The 23,717-nt window shown below is 37.0% G+C and overlaps 1 protein-coding gene across 5 annotated transcripts in view; it reads left to right on the top strand.

Moving 5' to 3' along the window:
- Positions 1-23,717, top strand: part of LOC114241019 (very long chain fatty acid elongase AAEL008004) — a 40,653-nt gene that overhangs the window by 5,535 nt on the left and 11,401 nt on the right. For 2 of the 5 annotated variants that reach the window (XM_028171719.2, XM_089737000.1), the window contains exons 2-6: positions 152-213; positions 14,122-14,195; positions 17,267-17,457; positions 19,063-19,143; positions 21,217-21,379. In XM_028171719.2, coding sequence (XP_028027520.1) covers positions 14,147-14,195; positions 17,267-17,457; positions 19,063-19,143; positions 21,217-21,379 — 484 coding nt within the window. In that variant the 5' untranslated portion in view covers positions 152-213; positions 14,122-14,146. Of the gene's footprint in view, positions 1-151; positions 214-3,926; positions 4,155-14,121; positions 14,196-17,266; positions 17,458-19,062; positions 19,144-21,216; positions 21,380-23,717 lie in introns of those variants that run through there. The other 3 variants (XM_028171721.2, XM_028171718.2, XM_028171720.2) reach the window with 3 other exon arrangements.

Genomic DNA, 23,717 nt, shown 5'->3' with positions numbered 1-23,717 from the left:
ACATGTACAGATTATTGATCGATAAACAGTTCCAAAAACCGTACTCGGAATAATTTTTTTATTTCTACATTCAGATATTTACCTGCCCATAATTTACTAATCTGTGTCTTAAATAATTTATCCTGACAATAACAAAACTGTTTATTTACAGAGTTCCACTTTTTAACAAGAATACGCCCCGCCAGTCTTCCTGTGATATTAGATTGTTCTATAGTAAGTATTACTTCAATTAAAAACCAATAAGTAAATTGCGTCTCTTTCGTGGGTACTTCTCAGGAATGGCTCTTGAAACCAGTGGTAGTTTATTTTGACATTGAACAAATACGTTAAATCGAATCAAATCGATATTATTTTTGGTACTTACGTATTAACGCCACCGCGGCAAAAAATTAATGGTTAGTAAGTGTGGACAACTCGAAAAATATGGAAAAGCGAATCAGAGCACCCCACTTTCCACCTGGTCTTGTCTGCCCTACCCCTAGAGTGTATATAAAAAACCGGAGGCGCGGAGGGAGAGCAGTCCTCGCTCGCTGTGACGGAGCACGGAAACAGTGCGAGGCGGAGCGGCCGAGGCTAGGCGACCAACAAGCCGAAGCTGCGAAGCGGAGCACGTTTGACCGTGTTTCGGCACCCAAGGGTGGAAGGGCTGCTCTTCCCGCAGCGCCGGAGATAAGGCGGATTCAAACTTAAGCTCCCTTCGAGTTTGACTAAATAATGCAATTTTGATAAACAAAATTAACCGTTGATATCTTCATAACCATGGGGTTCCGCGGGGTGGGAATAGTGCCGGGAGTAAACCCTTACCCCCCCCCCCTCCCAACGCATTACTGCTTCACGGCAGAAATAGGCAGGACGGTGGTACCTACCCGTGCGGACTCACAAGAGGTCCTACCACCAGTAATTACGCAAATTACAATTTTGCGGGTTTGATTTTTATTACACGATGTTATTTCTTCACCGTGGAAGTCAATCGTGAACATTTGTTAAGTACGATTTCATTAGAAAAATTGGTACCCACCTGCGGGATTCGAACACCCTTGCATCGCTAGATACGAATGCACAAGGCGTCTTATCCTTTGGGCCACAACGACGACGACGAATATTTATTTAACTCTTTTGCATCTTATCTATATCTATACTTCTATACTAATATTATAAAGAGGAAAGATTTGTTTGTTTGTTTGTTTCGAATAGGCTCCGAAACTACTGGACCGATTTGAAAAATTATTTTTCCATTAGAAGCCGACATTGTCCCTGATGAACATAGGCTACTTTTTAAAAAAAAAAAAAAATTTTATTTTTTGGTTTCATGTGTGTTTTAATGTTTCCGAAGCGAAGCGAGGGCGGGTCGCTAGTTAATGCTATAAACTTATCAATTTCTTAAGCACATCAATCGCGCAGAAAACAATCTCAAGCATAGCAATCGAAATCTCTATAAATATTTTATAACTCTCCCACCTACGTATGAATGCTTTACAGCAGAGATGGTCAACATACACTTGCGTCGTCTAACTGCTCAATTTGACTTCTTTGATTTTACAACACACTGTTATTATTACCTCGTAGAAATTCGTTCGTTCGTTTGAAACCGAACGTAAACACGTTAATTAGTTTGAATAATATTGAAACAATTACGGGGAACATTACAAGTACCTACACCGATTCTACCTACGGGCTACGGGCGATTCAAAACTATTCAGCACAGCTATTGTTTTTGTTATTTCCAAAGAACACGATCAGAATGTTCTTGAACGAATATATGATTTACTTACGTCACATAACTTAATCTGTTTTATGAGATAAAAAAGAACTTGTTTTGCTAATGCTCTATAAAAATAGTTCTGAATGCTAACTTCGGTCGAGAACTTGTGGCCCAAAAAAGAATTGCGTTACTTATGCAATTACTAGTTCCCAAGTCCTTTGGTATATCACCCGAAACCAGCATACGACGGGATGAGGTATCTAAGATTAAACCGATAACTAGACGACTCCAACTAATATTATTATGTGTGTCACATAATACTAGAAATAGAGAAAGAGAATAGATGAAAAGAAATAGCAGGGACCTTATGTGAAAGGGACACTGCATAATGACAACTGTCAAATTGGCAGGACTGAAAAAAAAAGTTATAGCAGTGAATTTAGCTCTGAGTCTCTTTATTTTTCACTTATTAAATAACATGAGTAACTGACCGTAAATAGTCTGTATGCTTGATACTCTTTCAAGTCTTAGTCAAGTAAATTAAAAATTTAAAAAGGGTAGTCAAAAAGTCATTTAAAATTTAAATGATTTTTAGTTATCTAAAAACGGACTAATGATCTGCAGTCTAAATTGTCTAGACGATTTTATGGGACAGCTTTGCTAAAAAATTAATTAGCATGTAATTTCATAAAAAAACTACAATATTATCTTGGTATTTCTTATTAGGCCCGCAATAATAACTTCACGCTTCTGTCCACAACTTCTAGTGTAGATATTCTAAGATTTACTGTTCTGGTCATAAAATCGATACTCGTCATGATCTTCCTCATTTCCGTGGACATTTTGAGGCCCACTCTTTGAAAAGCTCTAGAATCTAAAAGAGTCTGCTGATCGTTGAGTCAAAGTCAATTTTATTCATCTTTCATCTCTATATATAAAAATGAATTGCTGTTCGTTAGTCTCACTAAAACTCGAGAACGGCTGGACCGATTTGGCTAACTTTGGTCTTGAATTACTTGTGGAAGTCCAGAGAAGGTTTAAAAGGTGGATAAATATGAAAATGCTCGGAATTAAATAAAAATAACAATTTTCTTTTTCTTTTAATGTGTCCCCCGTCGGACGGATCCTTTTTTTTGCTTTAAGTTTATTTTATACAAAAGTTTAAGTCTTTTGTTTATCGATTGAGGCACTACGAAGTCTGCCGGGTCAGCTAGTTCTGCAATAAAAAACGAATCATTAGTATATATTTACTTCGTTCGCTGTAGCTATTTTATTACTGTAACCAATTTATATGAATTTTATCTAAGCGAATGCACTTATTCAACCTAGAAACATATTTCCTCAAAAAATTATAATTTAAATGAATGAAACTGGACTAAATAATTACTACTACATAATTCAAAAGTCCTGGTTACACAATACATATTATTTTGTAACACTGTGTGAGAATGTTGCATTTGAAATTACTTCAACAATTGCGCTTGTAAATTTTCTAATTTACTGACTGTTTCTAATTTAGAACTCCCGAAAATCGGTCGAAAATCACGAATTAGCCATAAAAATCCAAGTCTAGCTTCTCGCCCGTAACTTCACTTGCGAGAATTCGAGTATTTTAAATTACTTCCACCAACCTACTTTTCTTAATCGGAGATCATTTATCGCATGAATATAAATATAGCCTGATTGTCTCCCTGGACACATGCAAATGTAACTTTTTTTCTAACCTAGGCTACCTACTAATGCCTACCCATAACTACTGAATCCTAGGGCCTAATAATTTGAAGGAGGGTTGATATCACGCTACGCCGCACCACGCCACGTTTAATGATTTAAATCCAAAAACTTTGTTACTGACGGACAGCATAAATCAACGTATTTATTATAGATTAAATTATAATATCATTTAATTTTAATAAAAATTTGCTCTTCTGCGTGCGTGTGTGTTGTGTTGTAGCAGTTGTTTAACGAATAACCAAATTAAATTTGTCTATTTTAGTCTTGAATACAATAAAATTTTATCGATAGTACTAAAATTGAAACATAGAACAGTAAGCGTCACGCGTTTATTTAATACTAATAAATCGATTATTAAAAATCAAAAGTGTAAATCCGTTTGTGCAGCGTCTTTAAATATTTTCATAGTAGCTAGGGATGTCTTAATAATTGAACAAAATTCGGTGGATGACGTCCATGTGACGCAGATGATGTGACGCAGTCTGTCACACCGGACAGTGCGGCGAATGGTTGGAGACGGCGCGCGCGTTTGTCAGTCAGTGTCCGCCTTGGACGCCAGCACCTGCGCTTGCACATACATCAACAAATACGCGAAAGTCTCGCTAGTCTTTATTAGTATTCAAGCTGTGTGCTAAATAGCCAAGCTCATTTGGAAAGGTCCGGCGGTCCTTTCTTCGTTTGTTACGTGTCAGTTCTGTTTAACCCATATATTCTCACCGTAAGTACATTAAAATTTTCGTAATTTTAGGAAATCTGTAACATTTTTCCGTAACACAATTAATCATATTTTTTAAATTCCATATTGTAAAATACATGTTACTATTTTATTTTATTTTTTGTCAAAACATCGGTTTGTGTCATCGAAACAAATGTTTGTTAAAAACCAATTTTACTGGACGTGCTTGGGTATACAATATAAATATTATCTACATATAATATGCGTAACGAAAATATTGATAAACGTGCTTATAAATGCTGCTAATTATTTTTCCTCCTAACCCAACCGATAATATATCAATAAAATTCAGGAACTATTTCACATTTTTCTGTTATATGTATAATAATATTTAGAATTCCATGCTATAACTCTTTAACGGCATTAATTAAAATTGAAACTACTGTTGCTTTTTTCAATGTTGTTAACAAAATGTGTTTTAACATAAGTATTCACCAAAAATGGTTAATAAACCTAATACATTACGTCACACTCGATCAACACAGATATAGAATTCAGCAACATATTTATAAGGTTACCATTGACATTGAAAAAAATTCAACGATCAATACTGGTTGTTGTCTTAGCTGACAAGAATAAATTTTAAATAAAATTTTAGGCCATTGTGGAACTAATTAAACAAGCCAGCATCTCATTAACAGGCAAGGATTTAAATTTTGAACGGAAAATTATTAATATGTATATGGTATTTATATCAATCCAAACGGATTGATAGTTTTAGACGAAGCAGGCGCCAGCGCATGAGAAATTATACTCTTCTCCGCAACAATATATTGCCATAGAGCTGGGAGTCGGGCTAGGGGTTTCGCCATAATCCTGACCCCCTAAGTGTTTCGAGTCCTCTCCGTATGCCGGCTTAGGGATCGAAGAAGATCCCGGCTGAGACTCAAGAAGACAAGGTATAAGCTGCTACATGCGTATTAGGGACGAGCAACTGGGTGACGTATGAATACACTCCCCGACCCGAGCTGGTAGTAGCGCCATCTAGGCAGACTGGATAGCTCGACGACCCTGAGAACCGATAGACGTGGTACTGATGACCGCCGGTTTGGTGTCCAGAGCGGGCCGGATGGCGGCGAGTGATGTACTTCGCGTGAGACGCGACTCGTCCGGTTTTCTTTTGGTTGAGCTCTATCACATCCGAAGTTCAAACATGGATTGTTGAGCAACAGGACGTTTTAGTCGGCTCAACTCCTATCTGTCTCGCCTACAACCAACAACGCACAAGCGGTAAAACAGCGATTTCCTTCTGACCAAAAAAAAAGTCCGTGAACCAGTCTTCACCTGCGTCAGTAAAAGTCGTAGGCAGATTTCAGAAGCCAGGAGACCATATTCGGTTGGCACCCTGCTAGTATTGCATTTACATTGTTAAAGGCATGAGTACTGATTGCGATTAAACTACGTACTCGCCAGCGTATGCCGACAAAAAAGGTGTTTTGCCTATGTGTTTTGTTACGTTGTCAAGAGTTAAATACGAGAGGAAATGTGAAAACTTTACTCTGTAATAAGATGTATTAGTTTTGTTGTTTGCTTATAACTGAAGTAAGGTTTTTTTATGAATTCAGAAATTATCAAACTTGAATAATACATATAAATAACATATGTTCGTGCTAGACTACATCTAAACTCTTCATAAAAAAATTATATAATTCGTTCAGGCCCTATTGCAATCGTCCGGGTAAGATGATGAAACGTATTTTGCTTTGTTCAGGCTCAATTTCTATGGTGCTTGGACGATTCGGAGCAATGAGGTAGTTATAACACGTTACTACACTCATAATATTGCCACCTTTAATCCAAAGGGCGAGAAGTGGCTTCCACCGACTTCTCCCTACGCAAAAATATGTATAACTTATGAACTACATAAACAAGCAATCCAAGTTCTGGTGTAATCTTATTAAATATTCACATGAGAACGAGGTCGAAAACAAATCGTTTCAAATTGTACCATATTCCATTATGTAACTTGGCTTGCTAAGTTTTCGCGACGCAACCAATTGATCATCACCGCATATCGATTACTTTGCGTAATTCAGCGCATCAATGTCGCCTCTTTGTTAACTTAATTACAAACTTTGATGGTCATTATGGAAATTGGCTTATTTGTTCTTGCGTCACCTAAAGATTTTGACGTTATTAAATTTTTACCATTCAGAAAGCAAAAAAAGTTAGCAAACATTGAGTTTATTGTCCTTGTAGGCAGAATTGGATACCGCCCACCTGCTAGTGAGTGATTAGTGTCACACGTGGAAGTCGGCAATGCCAGGGGCACAGCCAAGTCGTTGCCTACCACTGAGTAATCTCCGCAAACCTCGTTTGAAGAAAGACGTTATAGCGCTCAGGAAACACCGTCGAATGGAGTTATTCCGTAGCCATATGATACGTGGCAAACATATCCGGAAAGGCACCTCTAGTTCTACGTATGAATGAACTCTACTCTGATGGCGGGCGGTGCGATGGTAAAAACGAAATGATGTCCAGTTTCGGAGTCATTTGGAAGGCAAAGCCAAGTTGGCGTCCAAAATGCTGGGAGTCCTCAACAGAGCGAAGCGGTACTTCACGCCTGGACAAAGACTTTTGCTTTATAAAGCACAAGTCCGGCCTCGCATGGAGTACTGCTCCCATCTCTGGGCCGGGGCTCCCAAATACCAGCTTCTTCCATTTGACTCCATACAGAGGAGGGCCGTTCGGATTGTCGATAATCCCATTCTCTCGGATCGTTTGGAGCCTCTGGGTTTGCGGAGGGACTTCGGTTCCCTCTGTATTTTATACCGTATGTTCCATGGGGAGTGATCTGAGGAATTGTTCGAGATTATACCAGCATCTCGTTTTTACCATCGCACCGCCCGCCACCGGAGTAGAGTTCATCCATACTACCTGGAGCCACTGCGGTCATCCACAGTGCGTTTCCAGAGATCTTTTTTGCCACAGACCATCCGGCTATGGAATGAGCTCCCCTCCACGGTGTTTCCCGAGCGCTATGACATGTCCTTCTTCAAACGTGGCTTGTGGAGAGTATTAAGCGGTAGGCAGCGGCTTGGCTCTGCCCCTGGCATTGCTGAAGTCCATGGGCGACGGTAACCACTCACCATCAGGTGGGCCGTATGCCCGTCTGCCTACAAAGGCAATAAAAAAAAAAAAAAAAAGATCGGATGATCACAAACAATACCTCAGAGCACTGCCCGTTAAACATACGGTTTAAACCACAAATAGAACCGAAGTCCCATCGTAAATCCAGCGGTTCCAAACGATACGTCTGTATGGAGTTATCAACAATGCTAACGGCCCTCTCCGGTATGGAGTCAAATGGAAGTAGCTGATATTTGCGAGGCTCGATCCAGACGTCAGAGCAGTACTCCACGCGAAGCCGGACTTGCGCTTTATAAAGCAAAAATCTTTGTCCAGACCTGAAGTACCGCTTCGCTTGTTGAGGCTTCGCAGCATTTTTACGCCAACTTGACTTTGCCCTCCAAATAACACCGATATTGAACATCGCTCGAACGTCAACCCCAATCTGAATAATCGTGGAAGTTTACAGGAATACTCCTTGGAATTGCGACTGTACGAACAAAAGGGTCCTTCTTCAAAGTAACTATCATATTCAAAGTAATATAATTATATTCAAAATAATTTAAAAGTAATTATTTTACATGCAATTTTTTTTGTGGACATCAATGATGTATAAGGTATATGGTATTTTTTTATTTATTCCATAAGCATGTGTAGACTACACTATATATCGCATTGTCGGAAACCAGTATTCAGCAGTAGGATAAAAGGTTGCCTATATTCTTTCTCAGGGTTCAAAATACTTCCATACCTATTTTTATGAAAATCGGTTCAGGGGTTTGCACGTGAAAACTTAACAATATAAAAATAAAAAATATAATTTAACAACTAACGTCTAACAATATAAAAGTGATTCTAAGGATCCAAAAAAACAGTCTTAAATTCTGCCCCAAATTATCTATCAGTAAATAAAAATCCACTCAGCAATTCCGGAGATGTACGGGAACAAACAAACAGACAGAAAATAATTTTGAAAATCGCTGGTTTGTGTTTTTACTCTTTATCCGCACTGGTAGGTACCACGAAAAGCCGCGAGAGACCTTGAATTCGACCTCGTGTGTCAAGGTGGGTAGTGGTATTAAGACGTCTATGGGCTTCTGTAATCACTTTACACCAGGTGTACCCACCTACCTTTTTATACATCAGTTTCCATGGTCTGTCCTGAACCACGTTTGCAGAAAAACAGATTGTCGATCCATAGGGCATTTAAGGCCATCAATGGCCAGCATATCATTAACATACAAGGCTTAATGCGTGGGAGAGTACACCGAACCTTGATAAACGACATTAATTGGCGATGGCAACAGAGTAGCAGACGACAAATTCAACTTCGACGCTCTGTTCATCCAAAAAGCTAACGGTTCGCTTGTACCGATCCTCGCGGATTCTTTATCAACCTTAACGGATGAACTTATCAACGTTTTTTATTCGTCTGTCCGTGCACTTTATACTCAACTTTTAGGATGATATTGTTTTTTTTTTTGTAAATATATGGTTGGGTATTCTTGTATGTTTTGCCTTTATTTAATTTATATATTGTGTCTGGAAAAAGGCAACCCGCATTTCCTCTTAAATAAAATTCTCGCTGACGTTTCGTAATGTTATATTATGGTTATGGTTATGACTTATGTTCTTCATTATGATCTTCATTTCACTGTTATTACGGACATTGTAACTCAATTGATCATTTACGTATGTGAAATGTGATATGTTACATAAGTTCATTGACTATTTGCTGACTGACACAAACCGCACGATAAAGGTAATAAATTTATTTTGAAAATTAAATACTACTTACCAAATTTTGCTTGATAACGTTAAATATTTGACAGGAAAAAGTAAATTTTCAAAGAATTTGAAAGGAAATCGTTTAAAATTATATTTATTTCTCTCTCTCTCGTGTTTCGTTTTTGTTTTATAATTATCACTTTGTCTGGTTTTATTTTGTTGATATTGACTTTCGATTTAATGTCAATATAAAAATAATGTTATATTCTTTATGTACATAATAAACAAGATGTTTCATTATTTGTTATATACAATATAACAAAAATCTGCAATACAATCTACAGCGGAAAAAAGAATTTTAGTAATTGCATGTCATTATTACACGGACAAAACATTACCATTTCGGTCCACAAAATTGCTAATGTTGTATGATTATCTATACGTTTTGGTCCGTTTATTATAAAATATTTTTAATAGAAGGAGTATATTAGGTTGAGGAAAAAGTTTCTTCGCATTTTTTAAGAAAATTCTCAACATTTTTTAATATAGTTTATTTACATTTAACTAGAGTCAGTGAAGCCTGACCGGCCTTTGACCACGACCTTTTTCGCACGTTCTTGTCGTACGTTATCTACTTTTCATCAACAGTTATCATCTTCTTCAAAAATGGTTCGGTTTCATTACGCCGTAATAAAGAATCACAAATGAGTACACGGTTCACTAGATTTCTTTCAGTGAGCTCGTGAGGTACCCATCGAGCTTTTTTGTGTACCCAGTTTTTTCAAATGCGCCAAAACTGTTTTGTGGTCAATTCCCAGTTCTTCAGCTACGTCGTAACTACTGATATGCCGATCTTGCTCGACTTTTTCAAATATGGCATCCATTTTATCCGTAATAGAGCGATGTGCATCTTTGACATCAAAATTTCCGGATTGAAAACGCTTAAATCAAATTTGTGCTAATCTCACAGGCTCTGCACTAGGTCCATAAACATCGCAATTTTTTTTCGCGGCTTGCGTTGTATTTTTTGTAGTAAAATTTTAAAATGTATCGAATTTCTTCATTAGATTCACTCATCTTGACAGTACGAAAAATTATTTATTTAATAAATGTTTTCATATACATTAAATTTAATATAATATAATTTCGAACTAAATCTTTCTTCATAGATTGCTTAAATATGATATATTCATACTCTTTCTAACTATTCTAATATCGATTATTGAATAGTTATTTATATGTTCATAAACAAAACAGAAATTTAAAAGACGATTGTAATCCGTGATGTTCACGTGTATAGGTCGTTAAAATTTATGGAAAATACTTTTCATACCTACTCGAAACGTCACGATAGAAATATTTACCTACGCTAATAAAATCTGATTTGTCGATAAGTCATAGCCCGCCGGATTTAAAAAAACAGGATGTCTTAAATACGAAATAAAAATCAAATCTTATATTTTGAAGTATTTTTTGTAATATATGGAAATTTGTGTTGTTGCTCTAATTCGAGTTGACCCAATATAGATAGATTTTTAATCGAAATGGTTTGGATTTTCTTATCATAGCAGGTTCGTTATATGCTCCAGAAGAAACAAACAGGATCTTCATTCCCTTTAACCATTGTAAGTCAAGATTATCAAATCAAAATGGGCATTTGTAGATATCGACTTTTACTTTGTAGCCGACGCAATTAACCTAGTTTGTAATAAAAACGGTAATTTCATAATTGTTTTCAAGTTAAAGCGCGGGCCATTGCCATGCACAACGTTAACGCAATGTTTGAGAACGTTCTGCGGGATGTCGACCAGTGGGCACGGTACGTACGAGTCTGTGGCAGTGGGTCAACGGTTCCGCAGGGCGCAAGCCTCGGCCGTGTCTGGCGCAACACCCTTACGTAAAGACCGCGGACCGCGCGCTAAGGCCTGGTGAAAGTTGCGACTGCTTCATAGAACGCTCAGACGAAACCGCTATCTTTTTCCTTGCAAGTTATTGGACCGTCCTGTCCTTGACAACATTTTATGTATGTCGTGGAATCCTGATTAGTTTTACACTCGTCATAAAATAGGCAATGCTGTGAGTGCCGTAGCATTAATATATTTACCTACGAATCAAGCTATTCGCAGTGGAGGTATTTAATAATTCATTAATCGTTTCACTGTTGATGCTAGATAACTCTTACAATTAAATAAAAAAAAAGATACTCAGACCAAAATTAACCTTACAATTCATAAAAAAAATTTAAATGGAGCTATAGTTGTTTCCTAGGCACATGCCTGCCATATATTTATATTAAAAAGAAGGTATGCTGATTGAAAAGAAGTAATATAGTTCAAGTGTGCGCAAGTGAATTTTGCCGTGAAGAGCAGGTCAAGGTCTCTGTGTTGTGCAATCGCTTGCAGCACGCACTGACCGTAGAATCTCTCCGTTTTCAGTTCCCACCGGTACTGTTTCGTGTTATCCGGATTTACTGGACTATTTGAGACATCTAAATATCTGCCGTATTACATGATCGTTACTAATAACGTAGTTGACGAACTCACTTGTCATTTCCTTTGATTGTACCCAGTTAAAGGAATCAGTGTTGTCCTTATAAAATTGTATAAATAATATTATGACTGTACATGAACATTTCACAGAATGCATTCCATGACGATATCAATCTACGTGATATTAAAAGGCACACGTGCTATTATATCTTTAACATTTGCGATATCGCATTCGTATATCACTAATAAAGTATTGTTACTATGTCTTATCGATGTCAGACGTACTGTATTAATTTTATTTGAAAATTCTTAAAACAAATATTGCCGACCGCAGCAAATCAGCGCCGGTGTAAATAGCACAGGCAAAATAACGTCTATAATTTTAATCAGCTCTACTCCTTTCCGCCTAGCCTATATAGCTCTGCATTGAACCATGTAAAACAGAAGACGGAAAATATTTAATCGGTGATTCTGCATGCAAAACTTGTTGCATACAAGTTGGTAACAATGTCGCAAGATTACTTATTGGACCTGTTTATGTTACTTAGACAATCTCACTTCTCGCCTGATTTCAAGCGGTCACCGTCATTCGCGGACTTGGACATGACTTAAATTTTTTTTGAAGTGAACTAAATTTAAATTAACCCATTGAGATACGCCACTTTGACAGTTCACTGCCACTGAGTTTCTCGCCGGATCTTCTCAGTGGGTCGCCATACCGACTCTGTGCAGCACTGCTCTTGCTAGGGCTAATGTTACCAAATTTTATTAGGTACTTTTATTACTGGTGGTAGGACCTCTTGTGAGTCCGCACGGGTAGGTACCATCGAATAAACGCATTACTGCTTCACAGCATAAACTGCCTATTTATGCCGTGAAGCAGTAATGCATTTCGGTTTGAAGGGTGGGGCAGCCGCTGTAACTATACTGAGACCTTAGAACTTATATCTCAAGGTGGGTGGCGCATTTACTTTGTAGATGTCTATGGGCTCCAGTAACCACTTAACACCAAGTGGGCTGTGAGCTCGTCCATCCATCTAAGCAATAATAAAATAAAATAAAAGTTGAGCCCGATGGCTCACCTATCCGTCCACGCGTAGCTGGAATAGCCCCTCAGGCTTCTAGCAAATAGGTAGGGAGAAAAAAAAGAGAGTTCACTCCGGACGAACATGAATAGACTTTCTGGAGCCACTGAGAGACTAATTTTATTGCTGACATCTCCGCATAACGGTCGTACACTATTATAACAAAGCAGTATATACTAATAAGGAATGTCATTAATATACACGGTTTAAAATACTCCATGACAGCGCCAAATCAAATTAAAAGTGCTAGAATAAAAATTTACTGATACTTCAACGGATTAAATAACTCGCTACGAGATCAAAACATGTTATTGGTTTCATAAAAGTTAACGCTAATCAAGTTTTACCAGAACAAATTAATGGTTTCCATATTATTCATAGTATCATCTATCATATTATTCATATACTATATTGAATGGTATTTGTATCCAAAATCTTCACCGTTATTTAAATTTAGTTTTTTTGTTAGCTTTAATCATTTTGTATATCCGTTATATAAACACTGTTATTCGTTTATAAATAAAGTTTCGTCTTGAAATTAAGAGAGGGAGAGACAAAGAAAGAATATAGATACTTCAATACACATCAAAACAACATTGAAAACTTTCAGTAGCCATGTATAATTGTTATAATACAGACTCTTTTACTATTTTGAAAAAACTGCGATGGAAGTGTGTTTCTATATTAAATATTCTGTCAAAATACCTAATATGATAATGTTTTGGTGCAGCTACTGAATATTTAGTCTGTCTTGATGTTTTATTTTGAAAGCCTTTGTTTTTTCGTGACTTATCCTATACGTACTTCGTTTATTTATCCGATCGTATTGATAATTTGAACAGAAATTGATAATTTGCTGTCAGCACTTCAAGGAAGGCGTGTAGGACCATAAAAGGTGGCGTGCGAGTCATTTCAAACAAATATATCATATCTCATATCAAATAATCATATATCAAATTACAGTCAAGGATTGCCATAAAAACAATTAATCCCTATGAAGACCAGAGCTGAAAATGTAGAAATAAATTAAATTTTTAATAAGGGCAGCTTCTGTTTCGTGTCCATTTTATTTTAAGTCGTGCTTAGCTCTGACTACCGCTAAAATATATGTATGAAGTATCAACTCCATTTGCTAACTATCGTAGAAAAAAACGCAGAAGCCTTACCTAAATTGCTAACAACTACAAAGTTCCGGATCAACGATGCATGAATGTCTAGAGCACGAATAAACAAACATTGCCGCAAAAATTCGTATTGATATACATATAAAATTATAAGAGGGTGTATGAAACCCGTAGATCACAAATGAATTTAGTAAAAAATGAAAACATTACCTCAAGGACCTTCACAAAAAAAAAAACATTACTAATGAACACATGGGCGTGGGAGCTTTTATCATTAATTAGATTAATAAAGCATACTTTTTAACTACTTACTATTAATAAAGGCTTAGGTATATGAATTGAATTTAAATAAAAAAATTAGGTTAATGTAATAAAATATTGTGCTATAGTTCGTTAAATTTAATATAAGGTAATTTAATATAATTTGTAATAAAAGAAACGTGTTTTGTTCCAGAAGTAATTGGTGGTAACTTACGAAGATGGCGACCGTCTCAAGTTGGTATAGTGATTTAATGGACAGCAGGGGCGGTAAGTAATAATACAATTTACATTGCACACAAAAATATCAACAAAATACATAACAAGTTTTAAATACATATAGAATAAAATGTAATATGAATATAAGGAAACTTATGCGTTACCATCTAAAGACACGTTCGTTTGTGAATAAAATATGTAGACGTAAAATTATTAAAATGCCACATATGAGTTTGTAAAATAAAATGATGTGGAGATTTCGTATTTTGAATTTAGAATAAATATTTAAAATTCATAAGTTTTATCGTTTATCAAAAAACACGTGATAACCCTAAAACAACGAGAAAAAAAATTATAATTACCATTAAAAATTTATTTCAGTAGCAAAATAATGTATACTTTTAAAACGAGTTATTTTTTCCCGCTAATACTCGTATACTCAAGTATACTCGTATATTTTTTTTTTTTTTTTTTTTTTATTGCTTAGATGGGTGGACGAGCTCACAGCCCACCTGATGTTAAGTGGTTACTGGAGCCCATAGACATCCACAACGTAAATGCGCCACCCACCTTGAGATACAAGTTCTAAGGTCTCAAGTATAGTAACGACGGCTGCCCCACCCTTCAAACCGAAACGCATTACTGCTTCACGGTAGAAGTAGGCAGGGTGGTGGTACCCACCCGCGCGGACTCACAAGAGGTCCTACCACCAGTAATTACGCAAATTATAATTTTGCGGGTTTCATTTTTATTACACGATGTTATTCCTTCACCGTGGAAGTCAATCGTGAACATTTGTTGAGTACGTATTTCATTTGAAAAATTGGTACCCGCCTGCGGGATTCGAACACCGGTGCATCGCTCAACACGAATGCACCGGACGTCTTATCCGTTAGGCCACGACGACTACAAAGTATACTATAAGTAATACTCGTATACTCAAGTATACGAGTATTAGCGGGTAATATGAGTAGTCTGTCATTAATAAAGTCATTCACATATATATTTTCACTTTTTCTATCCAATGTTAAGAAACAGCGAACGTTCGGTCAAATGTTAACTTCGCAAAATTTTACCTGGTAATTTAAAAACAGTTCGCACTCTAGGATTTTCGAATACATATATTTTTTGTATTAATTTAGTAAATATTGTATGTCACTACTAAATTGTATATACTAAAATATAGGTTCAGTTTAAATGTATTCGTCTTTGCTATCTACGTATATACTCACATTTAGAGCCTTATCTCTGATCTTATCGCACAATACGCACGCAAGCAATTCACGCCTCTGAGTATTTTAATACATTGTTCTGTATTATAATTACGTTAAGAATATATTTGTTGTGACTTAATATTAAAATTAAAATCAGTTACACACTAAATTTGAATCATAATTCAATGTGAACTGAGCAAGAAACCAACACAAAATTAAATGGCATTTCTTTATTCCGGTAAATATTTAAATTTTTGTAGTTTGTTACAAAACCTAAATTTGGAATAAATGACAGTGAGGTCAGTGAATCCCACAACAACAAAAGAATGTATAAAAATGTGCTTAGTTTACGTCGAATAGCGGCAGAGCGTTGTAACGGCAACATTTGCCCAATAGGTTATATAAGAAGAATTACAGTGCGATTCGCATCGAAAACGTAAATTTCCTCTCCGTTGTGGAATAACGTCACGGTAACTCAGGTGGGTCTCTGCTCCAACACGACTGACAACTGACGCGTAACCTTGCAATACTCGTATACTTGTTAATTCTGCGTTTGACCTTTTAACCCATTAAGTAAAGTTATCTATATATATAAAAATGAATTGCTGTTCGTTAGTCTCGCTAAAACTAAAGAACGGCTGGACCGATTTGGCTAATTTTAGTCTTGAATTATTTGTGGAAGTCCAGAGAAGGTTTAAAAGGTAGATAAATATGAAATTGCTCGGAATTAAATATAAATAACAATTTTGTTTTTCCTTTTTTTTGTTTTAAGTTTATGTTATACAAAAATTTAGGTCCCTTATTTATCGATTGAGGCACTACGAAGTCTGCCGGGTCAGCTAGTGCTAAATATATATATAGTAATATGTTTCATATCCGCGTTCGCATGTCCGAGCGTATTAATTTTACAACACAAAAGTAGCAAATTTAAATAAAACTAGCAATTAAGGAAAACGAGTTCACGTCCCAGTTACAAGCGCTTATCGGATCCCATAAACACCACAAAGTCAATGCCCTACAGTAGGATGTAAGGTTTATATAACGTTTGAGCAAATGAGCACCTCTTCAGCCTCCTACTTGATTAGTGGTGTAAACAAACAGCACGGTGCTACTGCCAAAGCGAGCTCACAATAACCCTACCTACAAGTGACAATCACAAGTGAAATATAGATTTATTTTATAACCTAGATAATTGTGAATTTTTACCCGTTCAACCAATTACAGAAGCCCGATGGCAACAACTCAGCATAAAATTCAGACCAATTCAAACCCATACTAAGAAAAAATACTGCACCAATCTTAATCTAATAGTTTTGACAGAGTAGTGTAAAAGCAATATAGAATATAGTAGAAAAAAATATAGAAGCAATATGTAGGTACCTATAGTAAAAAAGACATTTAAAATTAAAACTGTGATTAAAATTGACTACAGCAAATTGAATATAAAATATACTTTTAAGGCACATAAGGAAAAAACTTGTGATGTTTGCGTTGAGTGGCCTAGCTTTCGTAAACAAATGTAATAATAATTACCGTGCATATATTTATTATTATTTATGTATAATATGTATATAAGCTCCTTAGTCCGTGACTAAGGTCTTTGGTGATCACTCACAATAAACTGGTTTCTACTATACTTATTCTATTTTTGTTGCTAGGTAAAAAAATTAAGAGTTTTAAACTAATTTATTTGGCACACGAACAAAATGTTCCACCATTATCATAACGATACGAAAGAAGGTCACTAAATTATTGAATCTTTCGATATTTCTTATTTGGAAGTCAATTATTTAGAGATTTATTGACTGTGATTACGATTAATTATTTGTCTTATAATGACATGACAAGCATAACTGTTAAATTAATTAAAATAATTTGCATAGAAATTGCGTGGTTATTTGTTACTAGATCCTCGGGTGAAAGACTGGCCGATGATGTCATCGCCGTGGCCAACCCTAGCCGCGTGCGTGTGCTACGCATACTGCGCGAAGGAGCTTGGCCCCAAACTTATGGCCAATCGAAAACCATTCGAACTTCGAAATATTCTCGTCGTTTACAACATGGCTCAGACTATCTTCAGCGCCTGGATATTCTACGAGGTGTGCGATCTTTCAAAATAATTGTACATAATTATTTCCGTATACGTGCTAGTAATAAGTTTTCGCAAGGACGATTATGATTGAGTGGTGTAAAAAAGACCACCCACCTTGACGGTGTCCGGTAAGTGCTCTAAAGGTGGTAGATTAGGAGCTGTTCTGACCAGAGATACTATGTAGAACATTTGTTATTCTCGTGGCCTACATGATAAGACGTCCGCTGCATTCGTATTTATCGTGCAACAGTGTTCGAATCCCGCAAGCGGATACCAATTTTTCTAATGAAATACGTACTTAACAAATGTTCACGATTGACTTCCACGCTGAAGGAATAACATCGTGAAAAAAAAAAAAACCCGCAAAATTATGATTTGCGTAATTACTGGTGGTAGGACCTCTGGTGAGTTCGCACCGGTAGGTAGCCTATTTCTACCGTGAAGCAGTAATGCGTTCCGGTTTGAAGGTTGGGGCAGTCGTTATAACTATACTGAGACCTTAAAACTCATCTCAAGGTGGGGTCGCGACATTTACGTTATAGATGGGCTCCGATAACCACTTAACACCAGGTGGGCTGTGGGCTCGTCCACCCATCTATACAATAAAAAAAATTCAAAAGTATTATACAAAGCAAATAATAATTAATCTAGTTCTGAGCCATAGCAATACATACAGCGGAATCATCAGTGATATTTTTTTGTTTTTATTGCTTAGATGGATGGACGAAACGAATAGATCCACTGAGTGTTAAATAGTTACCAAACTTCATAGGTATCAACAACCTTAATGCCGCCACTTACCCTGAGACATCAGTTCAAAGTTTCAATTCTACAGTACAAGGGCTGCCTCACCCTTCAATGAGGAACACTGCTTCGCGGCAAAAATATTCAGGGCGGTGCTACCTGCCCATCCCGACTTACAAGACTTCCTACTGCCAGTAAATAACATGCTCTATGCGACCACTATAAACCAACCAGTAATAGGGAATAATTACTTAAAATGCAAAACAGTTTGACTGTCTTTTTCGTATAAAATTAAATTATTACCGAATTGTAAACGCCACATTATTATACGGAACAAAGGTTCCTGAAGTCAAAAAGGGAATAATGTATTGACTTAGAAAATCACAAATAACTACTTATTTGCTACGTTTTACATATTTTTTTATAATTTTCGTATTTCGTGAACAAGCAATTGGTCAATTGGTGGTGGCGTGAATAATTATGGGTTACGTTGCGTGCGTTGCAAAGTTTTTTAGGTCGATGTTTTCTTTAGGCTTCTCGAGCACCGGTCACCGTCCTCGTCGAATTCGTCGATTCCGATGAAGAGTTCGACGAGCGAACTAACCCATAGACACAGCCCACTGAGTTTCTCGCTGGATCTTCTTAGTGGGTCGCGATTCCGATCCGGTGGTAGATTCTGCGAAGCACTGTTTTTGCTAAGGCTCTTGTTAGCAAACTCTGTCAGGATGAGCCCGTGAGCTCACCTACACGTCAAGGAGAAGCTGAAATAGCCTCTTAGGCTACCAGCGAATACGTAAGTTTTTTTTCATGCCACTAGGCTAAAAAAAATTATTTAATTTTTATACTAACATTGATTTATTTTTCGTAGTATTTGATGAGCGGATGGTGGGGCCACTATGACTTTAGGTGTCAACTGGTAGACTACTCTCGGAGTCCAATGGCCATGAGGGTATGTATTATTATAATAATTTTGTAATTTACATAATTTTTTTATTTAAATTAATTTTACAATTCCGATACAAGATTACATAAACAAAAAGTCTATGCAAATCGTAACCTTTTGAATTATCAAACAACAATTGAAAAGTCAATGTAAAATACAATATTTATTTAGTTTTAAAATAAATGGAGTCACCAAGAAAAAACAAAATTCGATAAATAAGTTACACTGAATATGAATGCAATCCAGTTTAATTGTAACAATTTGAAAGTGATTTAGCAAAGAGAAAAATACTGTCAAAAATTTTTGCACACAATAAACGGGTTCATCGATACTATCAATTAAATTCTTAATTACGATTAAATGTAAATATATTAATACCAAGTCATTGTTCATATATACGTATAAATAAAATTGGAGTGTCTTTTTGTAATATTGAAATAACCGCTTTTTACTACATCCATATACGGTATATATATGGTACATGCACCAAAATAACATTTTTAACAATTTTTGTCTGTCTATTTGTTCCGGCCCATCTCTGGAACGGCTGGACCGATTTTGACTGGACTTTCATTGATAGGTAGCTGATGATTTAAGGAGTTACTTAAGCTACCTTTTTTAGACTAGCTTCGCCCCGCGGCGTCATCCGCAGTACGACAATAATCGCGGGTAACATCGCGGGACTCAGCTAGTAGAAAATATAACTACGAATAAAGTTCTAACATAAAGTAAACGTAAAATGAAAAACACGAAAGTAGTAGTAGATACATTACTTATTGAAAAACAAAAACTTGCCAATTTCATTGAATGACTGAGCCGATTAGAATCCGTTTCCGCGTAATTATATTTTTCTAGAACCGTGTTACATCGAAATTACAACAATAATACATTTCGGACTTTTTTAATTAATTTTCAAATGAAGGTTACATAACGTTTCTACGTAACACGTAGAAACAATATACTATAATAAATAAACAGTTAAAAATATAATAATAAATGTTAAATTATCTATATATTTAGAATGCAAGAAAGATGACAAATATTGTATAAAAACGACACATTATTACCAAGTGTTGTTTAATTTATAGCTCCGTAAAATGTTTATAAATTCTTCGCAGTAGTTTGTAAAAGCACTCAGAATTTAAAACACAGTTTTTGTTCGGTTTTTGCCAAGCGCGGACCTAATTAAAACTCCCTTTACATATTACGCGAGATGCCTTTATAATTTTAAATTTATTATAATATAATGGTTCGCAGTACGGTGGTATTATATAGTGCTTACAAATGGTTAATATATGATAAAATCAAAACGCTCGTTCAGGAAAACCAGCTAATTTAAAATATGGTGCGTGATGCCATTGAAATAAAGAAATAAAAACACCCTAACTTTAATGGGGAAGATGGCTGATGTTTGTCTGGCACCGGTTATAGTGAAAATGAAAAACCAAGTCAAACAAACTATCAGAGCCTAACACACTATAAGTTCTATGAAAGAATAGTAAAAGTCAAGAAATATTGTTTATGAAAAAATAGACGGTAGTTAGCATTATATTTTAACGGTAGCGGTCTGGCTCTGCCCCTGGTCTTGCTGACGTCCATGGGCGACGGTAACCACTCACCATCAGGTGGGCCGTGTGCTCGTCTGTCTACAAGGGCAATAAAAAAAAATCGCATGAGTGTCCCTCTATCCTGCCTATTTCTGCCGCGAAATAATCATACGTTCCGCTTTTAATTACAGCTTTTAAATCGATTTAATCTACAGATATAATCTTACTTGTGGTAGGACCTCTTATGAGGCCGCGCGGGTAGGTACCACCACCCTGCCTATTTCTGCTGTGAAGCAGTAATGCGTTTCGGTTTGAAGCCGTTGGCAGCCGTTGTAACTATACTTGAGACCTTACAACCTATATCTCAGGGTGGGTGGCGCATTTACGTTGTAGATGTTTATGGGCTCCAGTAACCACTTAACACCGGGTGGGCTGTGAGCTCATCCACTCATCTAAGGAATAAAAAAAACAACACATTTTTTTTTTCTATGTAATAATTTTCACATATACTTTTTTTAATGTACAAAAACAGATGGCGAACACGTGCTGGTGGTACTACTTCAGCAAGTTCACAGAATTTATGGACACGCTTTTCTTTGTGCTACGGAAGAAGAACGAGCACGTGTCCACGCTGCATGTGATACATCACGGGATCATGCCGATGTCTGTTTGGTTCGGACTTAAATTCGCGCCGGGTATGTACACTTTATATATATATATACTATATTTTTTATAGAACAATACTGCCAGTGGTTACTTAATAATAAAAGAAGCAGAAGGAGATCCAAAATTATGGTTACACTATCATGTATCATCCAATTTTCACAACGTCGCTACAGGTGTCGTGGTCGTCGTGGCCTAAAGGATAAGACGTCCGGTGCATTCGTATGTAGCGATGCACCGGTGTTCGAATCCCGCAGGCGTGTACCAATTTTTCTAATGAAATACATACGTACTCAACAAATGTTCACGATTGACTTCCACGGTGAAGGAATAACATCGTGTAATAAAAACCAAACCCGCACAGTTATAATTTGCGTAATCACTGGTGGTAGGACCTCTTGTGAGTCCGCACGGGTAGGTACCACCACCCCGCCTATTTCCGCCGTGAAGCAGTAATGCGTTTCGGTTCGAAGGGTGGGGTAGCCGTTGTAACTATACTGATACCTTAGAACTTATATCTCGAGGTGGGTGGCGCATTTACGTTGTAGATGTCTATGGGCTCCAGTAACCACTTAACACCAGGTGGGCTGTGAGCTCATCCACCTATCTAAGCAATAAAAATAATAATAATAATAATAAAAGGGTTAAATTTACATTAACAGTATTCATGCATAGAATACACGCTGAGTCTACATGTGCAACGTCAGTTAATAAGGTCGTGAATCATTTTTACTTCTTTTTTCCTACCTATGCTGATAGCCTTGAGAGGGACACTGGAGCAGACTTAGGGACCCCGGTAACCATACTCGTCGAACTCGACAAAGAGGTCGACATGCAACCTAACCCATGCATCAGCTCGCTGAGTTTCTCGCCCGACCTTCTCAGCGGGTCGCGATTCCGATCCGGTAGTAGATTCATTCGCAAAGCAGTTGCTCTTGAGTTGTTAGGTCTCCATCGGAGGCGCTCGTGGAAGCGGGTTACGTCCATATTGCTTCTGATTATTTTATACTAGCGACCCGCCCTCGCTTCGCTTCGGAAACATTAAAACACACATGAAACCAAATAAAATAAATAAAATAAAAATTAAAAAAAGTAGCCTATGTTCATCAGGGACAATGTCGGCTTCTAATGGAAAAATAATTTTTCAAATCGGTCCAGTAGTTTCGGAGCCTATTCGAAACAAACAAACAAACAAATCTTTCCTCTTTATAATATTAGTATAGATTGGTACGTGTCTGCGGACTTTGACCAACTTGCGTATTCGGTTCGCTTGATATTACACCAGGCCTCCGATTTCGACCACGACAGCTTCAATAATCTGTTCTAAATGAAAAAAAAATATCCAAGCAATACTTTTATTTCATATTTATAATTTGAATAGAAAAGCAAAGCACTAATTTTTGTTTTGTCGGTTCCTGAACTACTGTTTGTTATTCGTCTTCAAAATATATTTTAACTGTGTTCATAATTGGGAAATATAATTTTGTTACACCGAATTATTAGTTATAAATAGTTCACTCCGATTTGCGGACTCCATGGCTGAGCCTCTGCTCGCCCACCTGTCCTGGTGAAACTGGAAAGGCCTCCGGACCACCAGTAATCCTGCAATCATAAAAAAAGCCTTGAGAGGCTATGTCAACGTAACCCTAACGTGTAGGTGACCTCTCGGGGCTCAAGCCAGGAGGCGTTGCTAATACTGGCCCTAGCAAGAGCAGTGCTTCGCAGAATCTACAACCGGATCGGAAACGCGACCCACTAAGAAGATCCGGCAAGAAACTCAGCGGGCTGTGTCTATGGGTTAGTTTACTCACCGAACCCTTCGTCGCAAGCGACGGGCTCGACGGGAACGGTGACCGGTGCTTGAAGTACCTAAAAGCACCGTTAGTGGATCGAGAGGATCCGAAATGACGTGTTTATTTTTACTAGACTTTACTGTGACAGCAGTCAGCTCGACCATGCGCTGGTTCACCATGTAAATATCTCAGAGCAGTACACACGGCGACCTGAATGCCACCGTTCACCTTGAAACATAGGAATGGGGCTTCAATTGCTACACCGTCATGCCGGAACGACTGATTGCTTCGATATAGACAGCACTTGCAATAGACGGAGCAGCGACGCTTAAGATAGCAAAACTTAGGACTTCGGATTTACAAAGTCGGGTAATAGATAAGGCGAAGCCATCGTACAGCAGACATGATAGTAATAACGAAAGCCCGGCGTCATATACCTTTATCTTCTAATAACAGTCGAGCGTGTAATCATTAAAATATCTGAAGTTTTTCCATAGAAGTTTGGTACAGACTCATAAATAACACGAAAACAAAAAGAATTATAAAAATAAATTCTATATATTATTATATCAACGAT

This window comes from Bombyx mandarina, chromosome 22 (genome assembly GCF_030267445.1).
Source record: "Bombyx mandarina strain Sakado chromosome 22, ASM3026744v2".
NCBI classification, from domain to species: domain Eukaryota; kingdom Metazoa; phylum Arthropoda; class Insecta; order Lepidoptera; family Bombycidae; genus Bombyx; species Bombyx mandarina.
This window is presented reverse-complemented; position numbering and strand designations above follow the sequence as displayed.